At 48.8% G+C, this 15,382-nt stretch overlaps 1 protein-coding gene across 1 annotated transcript in view; it reads left to right on the forward strand.

Moving 5' to 3' along the window:
• LOC142313009 (uncharacterized) overlaps positions 1 to 15,382 on the forward strand; it is a 289,249-nt gene that overhangs the window by 87,215 nt on the left and 186,652 nt on the right. Inside the window, exon 10 of the mRNA XM_075351996.1 lies at positions 13,496 to 13,500. Coding sequence (XP_075208111.1) covers positions 13,496 to 13,500 — 5 coding nt within the window. The remainder of the gene's footprint in view (positions 1 to 13,495; positions 13,501 to 15,382) is intronic.

The raw sequence follows: 15,382 nt of genomic DNA on the forward strand, positions 1-15,382 counted from the left end.
GCCCGAGTCCGGCACCTTTTGAAACCGCGCAGATCCTCTCAGTCTTCCATTTTTACAAGCTAAACATTCACAGATCCTGTAACCGTTCCTCGTAGAACATAGTTTGCTGTCCACTCACCATCTTGGTAGCTCTTCTCTGAACTTGGTTCAGTTTTTCAATGTCTTTTTTTAAAATGTGGTGCCCAGAACTGAACGCAGTATTCCAGATGAGGTCTGACCAAAGAGGAGTAGACGAGGATAATTATTCACATGATCTAGACTCTAAGCTTCTGTTAATACATCTCATAACTGTGTTTGCCTTTTTAGCTGCTGCATCGCACTTTTTTACTTGTGCAGTCTGTCTTTTAGTATACCCAAGTCAAGTCTTTTAAGGTATTAGTATACCAAAGAGCACGTGATGTTGCTTAGTTGTATTCTTCCCATTCTGTAGATATTATTTTCGTTTTTCATGCCCAGATGTAAAATTTTGCATTTTTCCCTGTTCAATACTGTTCTATTAGTCGCTGCCCATTGTTCCTACTTATGTAGATCCTTCTGAATCCTTTCTCTATCTTCTCCGTTGTTTGCTATTTCTCCCTAGCTTTGCATCATTTGAAAATTTGATTAGTTTACCTGCAGGTCTCTTATCTGGATCATTTATAAAAATGTTGTTCAACACGAGTCAAGACAGAGCCTTGTGGTACCCCACTGAAACACTCTACCAAGTGCATGTGCAGCCATTTATTACAGCTTTTTGAGTACAATCACTGAGCCAGTTATGAATTCACCTAACTGTAGCATTGTCCATTCCATACTTGGTAATTTCTTTTTTTCAATATGGATAGTACGAGATACTTTATCAAATGCTTTGCTGAAGTTGATATATACAATATCTACCACATTACCATGATCCACCCAGACAGTGATTCCATTATAGAAGAAAATTAGAGTAGTCTGGCATGTCTTGTTTGCTACAAACCCATGCTGGCTCTGATTAATTACTGTATTCTTATCCAAGTACTTACTGTACATAAATGCTGTGTAATAATAATTTGTTCATTTCCTGGTATAGAAGTAAGGCTCACTGGTCTGTAATCTCCTGCCTCCATCTTCTTTCCTTTTTTGAAGATAGGGACAACATTTTCCCGTCTCCAATCTTCTGGGACGTCTACTGTCTTCAGGAATTTTTAAAGATTCTTGTTAGTAGTTCTGACATTTCCTCTGCTATCTCTTTCCGTACCCTAGCATGTAATTAATCTGGACCAGGAGATCTATACTCATTTAAGTTAGCTAAGTTTTCCCTCACTATCTCTATGTTTATAGATAGTGTAGATTCTTTTATTCCTTCGATTGTACAGTGAAGATAAGTTGATGTTACATTTGTTTTATTAAAGAACACATGCAAAATAGGAATTTAAAAGTTCAGCCTTCTCAACATCATTTTGACCACTTCACTCTTTTCAAAATAGCATGATACTGAGAAAAAATTATTATTATCCCTCCAAATGGTCAATAGTTCATTATAGCTAGAGTGGATCCTTCATGTAACAGCATGAAAACAAATTTCTAAAATATAACTTTTAATAGTGATTATTAAAATGATCTATAATCAATAAAAACATGAATATAAAATGTGATCCCTGATTTTAGGTCACCAAGATCAAACGGACCGACCAATCAGGTACGACGCACAAAGCACTTCCTCACTCTGGTCCGGCAATTAGCCAATGTACCTTATTATTCTCAACAGACAGTTATTCCAGGGAACCGCCCTCCACAATCTGTCTCAGAGATTTATTATTCATATGAGGAAAAACAAGTGAAAAACACTGCCACTTATTTAAACATATGTCATTTCTTCTTATATCATAAATGACTACTATAGAAATGGAGTGATCTCACCACACAGCGGGCTTAGTATTCATCAGTATTTCATATATCATGGAGACTTAACGTGTCCGCTGACAATCATATTCATGCGGCGCAGCATGAATATGCATGTCAGCGGACACGTTAAGTCCGATGTGGGCATTAACTTATGGTAGAGAAGCCAGTATATGGAATTGAATAATGGCATTCTGGATGTGCAGAGTCTAAGTAACACAGACTCCCCTGATGAATTTGAAGTGAAGGAAACGCGTTGGGAGTTATATGATGTCTGCCTGGTTCACAACTTGGATGGAGCAATAGGAGAGCCAAGGAGGCTGACTAGCTTTTTCTCCATGATATATGAAATACTGATGAATACTAAGCCCGCCGTGTGGTGAGATCACTCCATTTCTATAGTAGTCATTTATGATATAAGAAGAAATGACATATGTATAAATAAGTGGCAGTGTTTTTCACTTGTTTTTCCTCATATGAATAATAAATCTCTGAGACAGATTGTGGAGGGCGGTTCCCTGGAATAACTGTCTGTTGAGAATAATAAGGTACATTGGCTAATTGCCGGACCAGAGTGAGGAAGTGCTTTGTGCGTCGTACCTGATTGGTTGGTCCGTTTGATCTTGGTGACCTAAAATCAGGGATCACATTTTATATTCACGTTTTTATTGATTATAGATCATTTTAATAATCACTATTAAAAGTTATATTTTAGAAATTTGTTTTCACTCTTTTCAACCTGTCAAATACTATAGCATCTTTCTTTTGCTTTTGACATACCCCCAAACTTTTTTTTTTATTGTTTTTGACTTCTCGTCTCTGGAAATATGGGGCTTATGCAAACTCGTGAAAGTTTGCGCCAATCTTGTTTGCAGTTAGAACACTGCTGTCAGGCAGGTATCATTATCCTGCCTTTCATCAAACCTTGACTTGTCTATAAGTGGTAGCATACTTTGCAAATACACCACGCCCTTTAACGCTTGGTATTGTGCTTGATGATACAATGTGTCAAGGATTTTGCCAGACTAACACATCTAATAACACTGACTCATTAGCCATTTTATGATTCTCCACTGAGAACTGGCTACTCAAGTATAAATACCCATACCATGAAGTTAGGAATCTTGGATTTCAATATATCCAATACCGCTAGTGGAGCACTCTGCGTTTTAGCATGTTTGAACAAGGACTAAAGCCTAGAAATGAATCTACTTGGACCTTGAGATTTGACAATCCCAGGTACAGAAAAAGAGGAAAAACACATGTCTACCAGAGAACCGTAAATGAAATGTGCCATGCTTGTACCACAATCTCCGGCGCCATTTTACTGAAAACACTGTGAAGATCAATTTGAGTGGCGGCGCATGCGCAGATTGAACATTTTGTTCATCAGCACACGAGGCACCATTGTTCATAGTCATCTCTACAGTGTATTCAGTAAAACGGCACTGGAGATTGCAGAACGCGTATGCACTAGTTCCAGCACCATTTTACTGAAGACAACCTCACAATAGCAATGCGCACGCACCACCAACAGCAGCAATGGTGGCAGTAGTGCAAAATTTAAATGAAGAAAAGGAGGTAAACCAGGAGGAGTAATAGTCACCACAGACCAAACGCCCAAAGTGCTTCCCTGATGCTCAAGCCACTGCACCAATTATGTCATTTCGGAAGGTTTGAACAAAGATTATTCTGCAATCAAACATAGGATTTTACAAGTAAGGCCTTGTGCGCACTAGAAATATGAATTTCTCTATCGCTTTCATTGGGGGACACAGGACCATGGGGTGTATGCTGCTGTTACTAGGAGGCTGACACTAAGTAGACATAAAAAAAAGTTAGCTCCCCCCTAGCAGTGTACACCCTGAGCCGGAGGCGGACCTATGCCAGTTTTTTGCTTAGTGTCGTAGGAGGCTGAAGTAGGCCCATATCTCTGTGGGCCAACCTCAGCCTAGGCTATTGCTTTTTTCCGTTTTTTTCGTGCTATACGGCGCCGCTCAGCCTTCTCATCTCTTCTAGGTTTTTTGTCTCTTCTGCAGGGTTAAAGTCCCTGCATCAGAGAGAACCCTCGCCTTCTCCTCCCCCACGGGGTACCGTCTCCAGGGTTGTCTGAGGGCTCAAGACGCCAGGCCCTATCCCCCTCCTGCCCCATGGTACCACCCCAGGGGCTGCTTGGGGACCGACATGGTTAATTTTTTAAGGGCACACACTCCCCGTCGACCCCTATGGTACCGTCCCAAGGGGTGCTTCTGGTGGAGGTGACGAGGTATCTCTGCTAACCAGAACCCGATGTCAATCGCAGGCTGCAGCGCAGGAGCGCTCACAGCACCAGGCCTCCCCCAGCGTTCTTCCTCCTACCCTGGGCCCAGGCAGTGGATTTCTTCAGGCAGCGCAGGAGCGCTCTGCAGCATTCCCCAAGCTCCCCAGCGCTTCCCCCTGGTGTCTCCCAGGGGCAGACTGGACTCACCGGCAGCCGCAGCATCAGAGGATGGGGCCGTGGATCAGAGCGATGCCGCCAGGACGCACAGGTAGGATCTTCTCCAGCAGCGCTGCGCTCCCGGCGGCCGCTCACTAATTTAGCTCCCGGCTTCGGGCCTACCTCGGGCCGGTGCGCTCCGCCCCCCTGTTTGCGCGTGCGTTTTTCCGGCCACGCCCCCTTTGACTTCTGCCCGGAGACAGCCAGCTCAGTGCTGCAGCACGCCCCCATTCCTCCCAGCGTCCCCTACGATGCAGGATCCAGGGAGAGGATCTCAGCTGCAGCGCAGGAGCGCTCAGCAAAACCAGCCTCCCCAGCGTTCACAGGGGATCGTGGTTACACAGCGCAGGAGCGCTCAGCAGTTCGGCAACTCTCCAGCAGGCAGGATGGGACCGAGGATCACAGCGATTCCGGCAGAACGCAGGTAAGACTTCTCTGCGCTCAGCGCTGCTCTCCCGGCGGGCCGCCCACTATTCTAGTCCCCTGCTTCGGCCTACCTCAGACCATCAGGCCTCCGCCTCCCCGTGTTGCGCGCGCGCGTGTGTTTTTTCCCAAGCATGACCCCTGCAGGTCCTGCTCGGTCCCAAGCCGATGCCCCCGCAGGTGCTGAGACCTCTGCGGACCTGGGTGGGACGCAGGACCTGGGTGAGTGCTGCTCCTGCTTAGGAACAGACGATATCTCTTTAACTTTTTTCCCCTTTTCTACTGTCTCCCCCCTAGCGTCACTAGTGGTTTTTTTCTAAGCACCTTATAGCTTTTTATGCATGCACAGCCTGCTAGGTAAAATCCTCCCAATCCAGGCTACGCCCCCCGCTCGGCTTGCACCCCATGTCACCGCCAGCACCCGAGCTCCGCTGTGCCCCCTTATCCGGAGGGGCAGACCCTCTATCCCAGTCTGTGGACTCTCTCTCAAGGGCGTCTAGGACCATCGCGCAGGTGTTGCAGTCGCTTCCTACGCTCGGCCATGCTCCCCCGGTCCAGCTGGCTCTGGACAACAGTCGGTCTGATCCAGACACTACTACTGGAGCGCAGAAGAGGACCTGCTGGGCCTCCTCTCAAGCCCTCCCGGAGATCTCCATCACCTCCAGGCCCCGAGTGTTCCTCGGCCCCGAGACCGGCTGACCCTTTTTTCAGGGGAAAAGTCGGATGCAGCCTCGATGCTGATTCCAGATCAGAGGGCTGATGTCAGAGGTAGGGTGGATAGTCCGGCCAAAGTGGTAAGTCATACGCTAGAGCTCCAGACGGACTCTGTGGCTACCCAGTGCTTGCATGTCTCCTTAAAACAGGTTAAGCGGGCACACAGGCAATTCGGTGACCATCCAGTCGTTGCTGAAATTCTATACAAGCACAGACGACAACCGGTCAAGATATTCAACAAGGGTAAGTCGTTTGATTTTCTTTTTCCCCCTTCCTGAGGCTCTCAGGAAGGAATGGGCAGGCTCGCCTATGGTCGCCCTGCTGTTTTTTTCCAGCGGTCATCTTCCAGTACTATCTCTCCCACACGGGTCTTCGCTCCGAGACGCCACAGATCAAAACACCGGGAGAGTTGCCCGTTCAGTTTTTCTTCAGACGGCAGACACGGTACTCCTACTGCCCTCGCCGCCATATAGCTGGCAGCATCCATGATGTCCGGGTCCGATAACCTCCACAACGGTTTTTCGGACGGGATCGAGCAATCCGGAGTTCACAACCTGGCACACAGTTTGCTCTAACGAGTGAGTACATACTCATCGCATCTGTGTCAGCAGCTTATCGCCCAGTGAAAGCGGCATGCAGCACGGGGACCATCTGTCGGGCGATCTGGCTCAGAGCCTCGTATGTGGACGCGGCTTCTAAGATATCACTTACAGCCCTCCCCTGTACAAGAGGTCGTTTGTTTTGGGGACTGGCTGGATCAGGTTATCGACGAGATCACGGGAGCTTCGGTTCCACACGCACAAGAAAACCAGGTCCCCGCAGAAGAACTGGTAGATTCCGTACCTCAACGCATGCATTTTTCTGGCGTTTCTCAGCCATGCCAGCCATCGACGACGACGTCCGGATCACAGTGCTACCCCGCAAGATGACTCTTTGTCGTTGCGCGCGGGCGCAGACCAGGTGGAGGGAGGGGGCGCCTGTCTCATCTCAATCACGTCTGGCGGACTTAGATCTCGGACGCCTGGGTCGGAGAGATGCTGGACTCAGGGTACATAATAGAGTTTTTCAGCAGGTCTATCATCGGACTTACAGGTCGCACCTAATTTGACAACAGCACAGATGTTCCTGCGTCTCGCAATAGCAGACGTTCATTTTTGGTGATTCCGTATCTGGTCGCCTGGTTGATCAGGGGTTCTTCTTTTTGACGACTGTCTCCTAAGTGTTCAAATCACCATCGATATCCTGTCCCGACTCGGCTAGCTCATCAATCGGAAGAAGTCCTTTCTGGCCCCGGCCAGCAGGATTACCTGTCTAGGCATGGAGTTCGATACCATCCAAGGACGCGTGTCCCTGCAAAGAGACCTCCAGATCCTCCGTCACTCCAAGCCAGAGAGTCCTTAGTCGGATGGTGGCGGCAATAGAGGCGGTTCCGTTTGCCGCTTCCACCTTCGTCTCCTTCATGCTGACTTGGCCGAACAGATGGGCAATTCTCTATTCACCTTCAATCGCAGGATCCAATTGACTCCGGGAACCCGCCGCTCGCTTTTATGGTGGACCAGCGGCCCTCATCGGTTCAGTGGAATGTCTTTCATACCAGTACACTGGCAGGCAGTCACCACCGAGACCAGTCTTCTGACTGGAGAGCGGTGTTCCGAAACACACGGCTCACGGTCGGTGGTCCTCCCAGGAGAGCCGTCTGCCTATCAATTTTTGTTTAGGGATCAGAGTTTTTTCTTCAAGCCATCCAGAATCCAGTCGGTCATCACCTGGGCGGAACAAGGAGCATCATGGCGATGACATAGGTGAAGAAGATCTTACAGTGGGCATAGCCTCACCACTCCAGATTTTGTCCGCAATCATTTTCCCCGCCATGGAGAATTGGACAGCAGACTATATCAGCAAGGTCTGGCGGCAGGCGAATGATCCCTCAACAGAGAGGCTTTCGAATGGATCTGCCTCAGATGAGATAGTCCGAATGTGGACCTGATGGCTTCTCGATTCCACAATCAAGTCACAAGAGTCCTCAAGAAACTCAGAGCAGAGGGCATCCCAGTGACTCTCATTGCCATGGATTGACCCAGGCAAGCGTTGTTCGCAGAACTCACGCAGCTCATCAGACACCCCATGGTGGCTTCCAGATCGTCTGAACCTCCCTGTCGCAAAGTCCTCTTTGCCATCAATATTCAGGGGTTCTCAATTTGACCACATGGCTGTGGAACCATGGCTACTAGCCCAGGCAGGCTTTACCCCACAGGGGTTACAGACCATGGTCAGAACTCAGAAGCCTCCGTCTTCAAACATCTACTACCGCACCGGAAAGGCCTCCTTTCAAGAGGGTGAGGTCAACGTCAACTCATCTACACTGGATCTCTCACTCCCAGTGTTACTGGCCTTCCTACACTCAGGCTTACAGGCGGGTCTCTCGCCAGCAACCTTCAAAGGGCAGGTGTCGGCTCTATCTCTCTTTTCCAGAGAAATCTTGCATCTCGGCCGCAAGTCAGGACGTCCATTCAAGGAGTCGTCCATCTGGCACCACTAGATTGTTCCCTGCTAGAACCATGGGACCTCCAGCTGGCTCTAGGGTCTCGTCAATTAGCTCCGTTTTATCCTCAATCTCACGCCTGTCCGGTAAGGTGGCTTGGTTGAGGACAGTCACTTCAATCGGAGGAAGGTCTGCTCTGTCAGCCCTCTCATGCGGGTCATTTTTTTCTTGTTTTTTTCACCAAGACGAGATTGTTCGGCACCCGTCTCAGGTTTTTTCCTACCGGAAGTAGTATCTGAATGAGGTGATTGTGCTTCCATCCTTCGGTCCAGCCTCCATTCGATCCTTGGAGAGGTCACGGCTTACACCGGATCTAGTGCGAGCTCGGAGGAGTTACGTTTCGAGATCCGCACCCTTCTGCATCTTGGACGGCCTATTCGTCCTGTCTACTGGACCCAGGAGGGGCTTGCTGGCGTCCAAGGCTACCTACGGCGAATTGGATCAGGCCAACCATTTCAGAGGCCTACAGGATTAGAGTCAGGTTTTCTCCGAGGGGTGTAAAAACCTTTCCACCTGTGCAATTGGGGCGTCTAGGACAATCAGCCGCCAGGCGTCAGCCAAGCAAGTCTACAGAGCCGCCGCGTAGTCAAGCTCTTCTTACTTTTTCCAGGGTTTCCAGGATACAGCAAGGGGCTGTCGCACACCTATGATAGGCCGGTTTACTTTTGCACCGAGCATTCTTACAGAGTTTTGGATATGTTTTGAATCTGTATGATTACTCCTGTACCCACCCAGGGACTGCTTTTGGACGTCCCATGGTCCTGTGTCCCCCAATGAAAGCGATAGAGAAATAAGGATTTTTGTGTACTCACCGTAAAATCTCTTTCTCTGAGTCTTCATTGGGGGACACAGCACCCACCCTGTTTGGATATTGGGTTGCTCTTAGATGCCGGATGTTACTGGTTCTTTATGGAAACACGTTCTTCTGTACCTGGCTTATTTATGTTTTTTATATATATATATATATATATATATATATATATACATACACACAGTATAGGTTTAGATAAGATACTGTGTGTTTCTTGTTATTACCTTGATTAGTTATGGTTGTTCAGGTTTCTCCTACTACTGCTTGTACACTAAACTGGCATAGGTCCGCCTCCGGCTCAGGGTGTACACTGCTAGGGAGGAGCTAACTTTTTTTATGTCTACTTAGTGTCAGCCTCCTAGTCACAGCAGCATACACCCCATGGTCCTGTGTACCCCAATGAAGACTCAGAGAAAGAGATTTTACGGTGAGTACACAAAAATCCTTCTTTTCTTAAGAAAATTCCGGAGGCTCAGTAAGATTTCCGCACCTGCGGGAAAATACCGCACGGAAATCCGCATCCAAATCCGCATACTGTTTGTTGTGTTTTGCTGCGGATTTGTTGCAGATTTGTTGCGTAAATGCTGCAGCCAGCGTCGGACTGGCTACTGGAGGAATCTCCAGTAATACCAAGCCTGGCTGCGGTTACCTGCACTGACCTCCGGAGCTCCCACCTGAGCTCCGGAGTACAGCCTAGACTAAACTGCGAGCGCCGAGTGATTGATTCCCCGGCGATTGCAGCCTAGACTAAACTGCAAGTGCCGAGTAATTGATTCCCCGGCGATTGCCGTTTAGTTCAGGCCAAGCTGATCTTCGGAGCTCAGGTGACAGCTCCGGAGTGCAGCCCGGCCTCGCTACAGCTGTCACCTGAGCTCCGGAGATCAGCCCAACCTGAACTAAACTGCAATCACCGGGGAAACAATCACTCGGCGCTCGCAGTTTAGTCTATGCTGCACTCCGGAGCTCAGGTGACAGCTCCGGAGTTCAGTGCAGGTAACTGAATCCAGGCTTGGCATTACTGGAGATTCCTCCGGTAGCCAGTCCCGCAGCTACCTGTGGAAAAGAAGTGACATGCAATTGTTTTTTCTGTGGGAATCCCGCAGCAAAACATGCAGCTGTCAAAATCCGCCTAGTGCGCACAGAATTTTTTTCCCCATAGGATTTGCTGGTTATGAACATCTTCTGCAGCGAAACAAGCAGCAAATCCGCGGGTAATCCACGAGAAATTCCATCTAGTGCGCAAAAGGCCTAAAGGCCGCTTTACACGCTGCGATATCGTGACCGATATTACTAGCATGCATACCCGCCCCCATCGGTTTTGCGACACGGGCAAATCGCTGCCCATGGCGCACAACATTGCGCGGACCCCCCACACTACTTACCTGCCTACCGAGGTTGCTGTGACCGGCGAACCGCCTCCTTTCTAAGGGGGCAGCTCGTTCAGCGTCACACCGACGTCACAGCAGCGTCACTGAACCGCCGCCCAATAGAAGCGGAGGGGCGGAGATGAGCAGGACGTAACATCCCGCCCACCTCCTTCCTTCCTCATTTCGATAATCAAGAATAGGGGGGCATGTCACCAATGAGCAATTTTGAACGTTTTTGCGACGATTCAAAATCGTGCATAGGTGTCACACGCAACGACATCGCTAAAGCGGCCGGATGTGCGTCACAAATTTTGTGACCCCCAACGAGATCGCTTGAGCGATGTCGCAGCGTGTAAAGCCCGCTTAAAGGTATCATTTTAATCAGCGTCCTAGCGCCATTATGGCAGTGCTTCTAGATTATAGTCCAAAAACCTGGTGGTGGGTTCCCTTTAAGCCTTATACCACAGAATTCAATAAGTTGGATCTTTCAGCAGAAAGATATAGCAGGAATTACTTCTTCCAGTTTATTAAGAAACCAGAATATTAGGTATGAGGTAATGTTATCTGGTAAAGACACAAATAATAATAGATCATCTGCATACAGGACCAGGTGATCCGCCCAAGATTTGTGAATTACACCTCCATAAATGTGGTGCGGTCTGATATTTATTGTTAATGGCTCTATGACCAGAGCAAACAATATAGGTGATAAGGGACAGTCTTGACAATTAGCCTTATATTGGGAAAAGAAGGATGTTGAACCATTTAGTTGAATAGCTGCTGTTGGGCTTTTGTAAATTATCGAAATTAATTTAATAAATTTGTTACCAAAGCCAAATTTATGTAATACTTTTATTAAAACAGGAAATTCTAGAGTCAATGGTATTGGCTGCTCTTAGTGAAGCCAAGGCCCAATCTTTGCCCCTCTCCTCGCCCCAATCTGTAACACAATCTGAGCTTTCCTCAAATTAGCCGAGGAGCTTCTTCACAGTATAAAACCGGACTGGTCATTTTGTACAAATGTTAAACCCAGAGGTGGATTGAAGTCTTCAGTTAAGTCAGCAGAGCTGTTTTCCATTTCTGGTGCAATTTTCACCACTCATTTTGTGTAAATGTTGATGAATTTGTTGGGTGGACAGCTTCATACTCGTCTTGCCCCAATTTTGACAAGTTCTCTAAATTACCCACTTTGTTGCTTTGCATTCTCTGCCTGATGCCAAAACGGTGTTCATACGTGAGGTGGTCAGACTCCATGGATTTCCGTCTGACATTGTCCCTGATAGAGGTACCCAATGTATCGCTAATTTTTGGACACCATTCTGTTCTCACCTAAGGATTAAATTGTCCCACTCGCCTGCTTTCCACCCTCAGTCCAATGGTCAAACAGAGCGTATGAATCAAAACTTGGAACAATATTTGCGTTCTTTTGTGTCTGACAATTTGGAGGAGTGGTCAGTGTTTCCTCTGACAGTTTGCTATTAATAACCACTGTCATGAATCCTTGGGTGTATCGTCTTTCTTCTGTGTCTATGGTCAGTATCCTCAATTTTGTACATTGTGTAAGAGTCACTCTTCCGAAGTATCAAAGGAAAAGGGCACTCCACGCACAATCCAGTCTCTTAGACGTGTAAGTACAAAATGACCAGATCCACTTATACTTTTGTTTTCCTTTGCCCTTTTCCTTTGGTCTTTTTGTTTTCTGCTCAGAGCCCAGGGAAGGACTCCAGTTCAGTGGGCCGACCAGCCGCCGCTGGATAGACAGGTTCTCCAGATTACATGCACAATCTAATTTACCCCAAGGTGAGTGGATTACCATTCAAGCACTTCTTGTGATCACAAAATACTGCACCCAGAAAAGCATCGCCTGTCTCTCTTCCTATCTAGGAATTTTTTCTCACTCTGCATATTTTCCGTGGTATCGGAGAAGACCACGTAGGGTCTGTATTGGTGTCTACATGGAGAAATGTTCAGCGACATTTGCTTAGCATGGGAACTAAATATAAACGTGTGGCTGTGGACGTGTGCATGGTCCGGACCTGTGTGTGGGTTATTGGGTATGGCTATCCACAAAAAAACATGAAACGTAAAGGTAGCATCTCTTAAATTGGGACTGTGTTTCATCGGTCCATTCCAGATTTATGCCATCATCAATCTGCTGGCCTTCCAGTTGGCGTTACCTGCAATGTACAAAATTCATACTGTGTTCCAAAAATCTCAATTAAAGAGATTTGTGGGTTTGGGAACCTATCTTCCCACCCCTCCACCTCCTGTTTTGGTTAATGGTTCCTTGGCGTTTGAGGTGGCTGGAATCATTGACTCCTGGTTGGTTCATCATACTCTGCAGTATCTGATGCACTAGCAGGGTTATGGTCCGGAGGAGAGAACTTGTGTGCCAGCATCAGATATTCATGCAGAGCCTCTGGTCAGGTCTTTTCATCACTGCCATCCTGAGAAACTGGGATCAGTGGTCTGACAAACAACCTGAGGTCTCTTAGGTGCTTAGGCTGCTTTCACACATCCAGTTTTTTCTGAGAGGCACAATACGGCGCTTTGCAGAAAAAACGCAAACGTTTTTTTTTTGCCGCTGGTTGCGTTTTTTCCGCATAGACTTGCATTAGCACAGTATTGTACTGCATGGCCTTGCGTTGCGTCCGTTTTTTGCCGGATGCAGCATATGAAGCCCATGCGGCGGTCGGATGGAACGTTGCCTGGCACGTTTTTTTGTGCGGGAAAAAACCGCATCACGCCGGATACGGCGCGATTTACAATGCAAGCCTATGGACGCCGGATGCGGCGTCCTGCGGCAAAAAAACGCATCCAGCCACCGGATGCGGTTTTTTGAACTGCGCATGCTCAGTATCAAGCCGCATCTGTCAAAAAACGGACGGGCCGCATGAAAAAACTTATGCAACCGATCCGTTTTTTTCGCCGCATCCGTTGCATAGGTTTTTGAGCTGGATTGTGCCTGATGCAAAAAAAACTGATGTGTGAAAGCAGCCTTAGCTCTGGCGTCTGCTGTTTTAGCTTCACTGCTCTCCAGTCCAGCAGGAGTCAATTTCTGATGGCTTTGTGAACTGCTGTTAGGAGCTCAGTCTGCTTTGACCATTCACTGCTGCCTTCACTCTTTATAAGGTTCTGGATCCAGTTGCTCCTCGCCAAATATAGCTCAGCGAGGCTCCTGTGATATCAGTCCCTATTGTAACGATCCAGAGCCTGTTGAGCTGTCAGGTGCTTTCCTGTGTGGTGTGGAAATATCCCTCTTGTTAGATTATTTCCTCCCTGTGTTTTATTTCTTCCAGGGCACGTATGTCTCTTCCCTGTGCCTGCAGTGTGCAAGTGTTTTGGTTCTTCCGCTATATTTGGCAGTTGTCGGGTTTGCTTCGCCGGTCACTACCCTCTCCTGGAGTGGGGGAGAGGGGGTGTTGGATCAGGGTTCAAACAGGAGTTTGGGTCATGCTGGCAGTTCAGACCTGGCTACCTTCAAGCCTACCTCTGGGATAAGGGACTGCACAGGGTTCGTAGTCTGAGAGCCAGTCTAGGGGTCCCTACTTCAGTTACCCCAACACCTCCGTGACACAGTGAAGATCGTACAGACGGCTCCGTATAACATCACCATATTCAGGACAGACCTGTGCATTCCTTCACTTTTAGTAGTCAAGGTCTTAACACGTTGTACACACATGGCTCCGCTCCGTGCACACAGCTCCGCTCCGCACACCTCGTACACACACAGATCCGCTCTGTACACGTCATACACACACGGCTCCGCTCCGTTCACCTCGTACACACACGGCTACGCCATACCTCCCAACCGTCCCGGATACAGCGGGACTATCACGATTTGCATTGTTTGTCCTGTTGCCCCGGGCGGGAGGTCCGTATCACGTGGCTCCGCCCACCCACTCTCTCCCCGCCTCGCTGCTTTTCCCTCCTACCATCCTAACACGTGACGTGGCATAACAGCGGAGCGCGCTACCCGAAACTAGTCTCTGTCTGCTCTGTGGTTTGTGCTGCTACGGTATGAAAACTGAATCTCCCCAGCGCTGATTCCCCTCCCCCCCGCCCCCGGCCAGAGCTTGAGATCCTCTAGCTGTTTCTCTGACTCCCTTGTGTCCTTATCTATCGTGTGTGCCTGCCCTGCAGCATTGAGAAGCAAACAGTGTTTGCTTCTCAATGCTGCAGGCACACCACGGTAGATCAGGACATTGGGGAGAAGACAGTGTGTACTTACCACTTGTGTCCTCTCCTGCAGGTGCACAGCACTGGCCGGTAATATGCAAAGATAGAAGAATTGCAAATGCTTCTATCAGCTACCGACCACATGATCCCCTGCCTGGCAGAGCTGCTGTTCACACATCAGTTTTTTTCCAATCAGGCACAATCTGGTTTGTGCCTAATGCAACGGATCCGTCTCAGATTGTGAAAAACTGATGCGCCGGATCCGTTTTTTTTTTTTTTTTTTTTAATGCTGAGAGAGACCCCACACGCAAACACGCAGGCACTACCTCGCACGCATCATCACCGCACACGCCGGCACTACCCAGCACGCATCATCACCGCACACCCCTGCACTACCCAGCACGCATCATCACCGCACACCCCTGCACTACCCAGCACATATCATCACCGCACGCATCATCACCGCACACGCCGGCACTACCCAGCACGCATCATCACCGCACACCCCTGCACTACCTCGCACACATCATCACCGCACACGCCGGCACTACCCAGCACGCATCATCACCACACACACCAGCACTACCCAGCACGCATCATCACCGCACACGCCGGCACTACCCAGCACGCATCATCACCGCACACCCCTGCACTACCGCACGCATCATCACCGCACACCCCTACACTACCCAGCACGCGTCATCACCGCTCACCCCTGCACTACCTCGCACGCATCATCACCGCACACGCCGGCACTACCGCACGCATCATCACCGCACACCCCTGCACTACCCAGCACGTATCATCACCGCACACGCCGGCACTACCCAACACGCATCATCACCGCACACGCTGGTACTACCCAGCACACATCATCACCACACACCCCTGCACTACCTCGCACGCATCATCACCGCACACGCCGGCACTACCGCACGCATCATCACCGCACACCCCTGCACTACCCAGCACGTATCATCACCGCACACACCGGCACTACCCAGCAC

Source organism: Anomaloglossus baeobatrachus, chromosome 5 (genome assembly GCF_048569485.1).
Source record: "Anomaloglossus baeobatrachus isolate aAnoBae1 chromosome 5, aAnoBae1.hap1, whole genome shotgun sequence".
Taxonomy (NCBI): Eukaryota; Metazoa; Chordata; class Amphibia; order Anura; family Aromobatidae; genus Anomaloglossus; species Anomaloglossus baeobatrachus.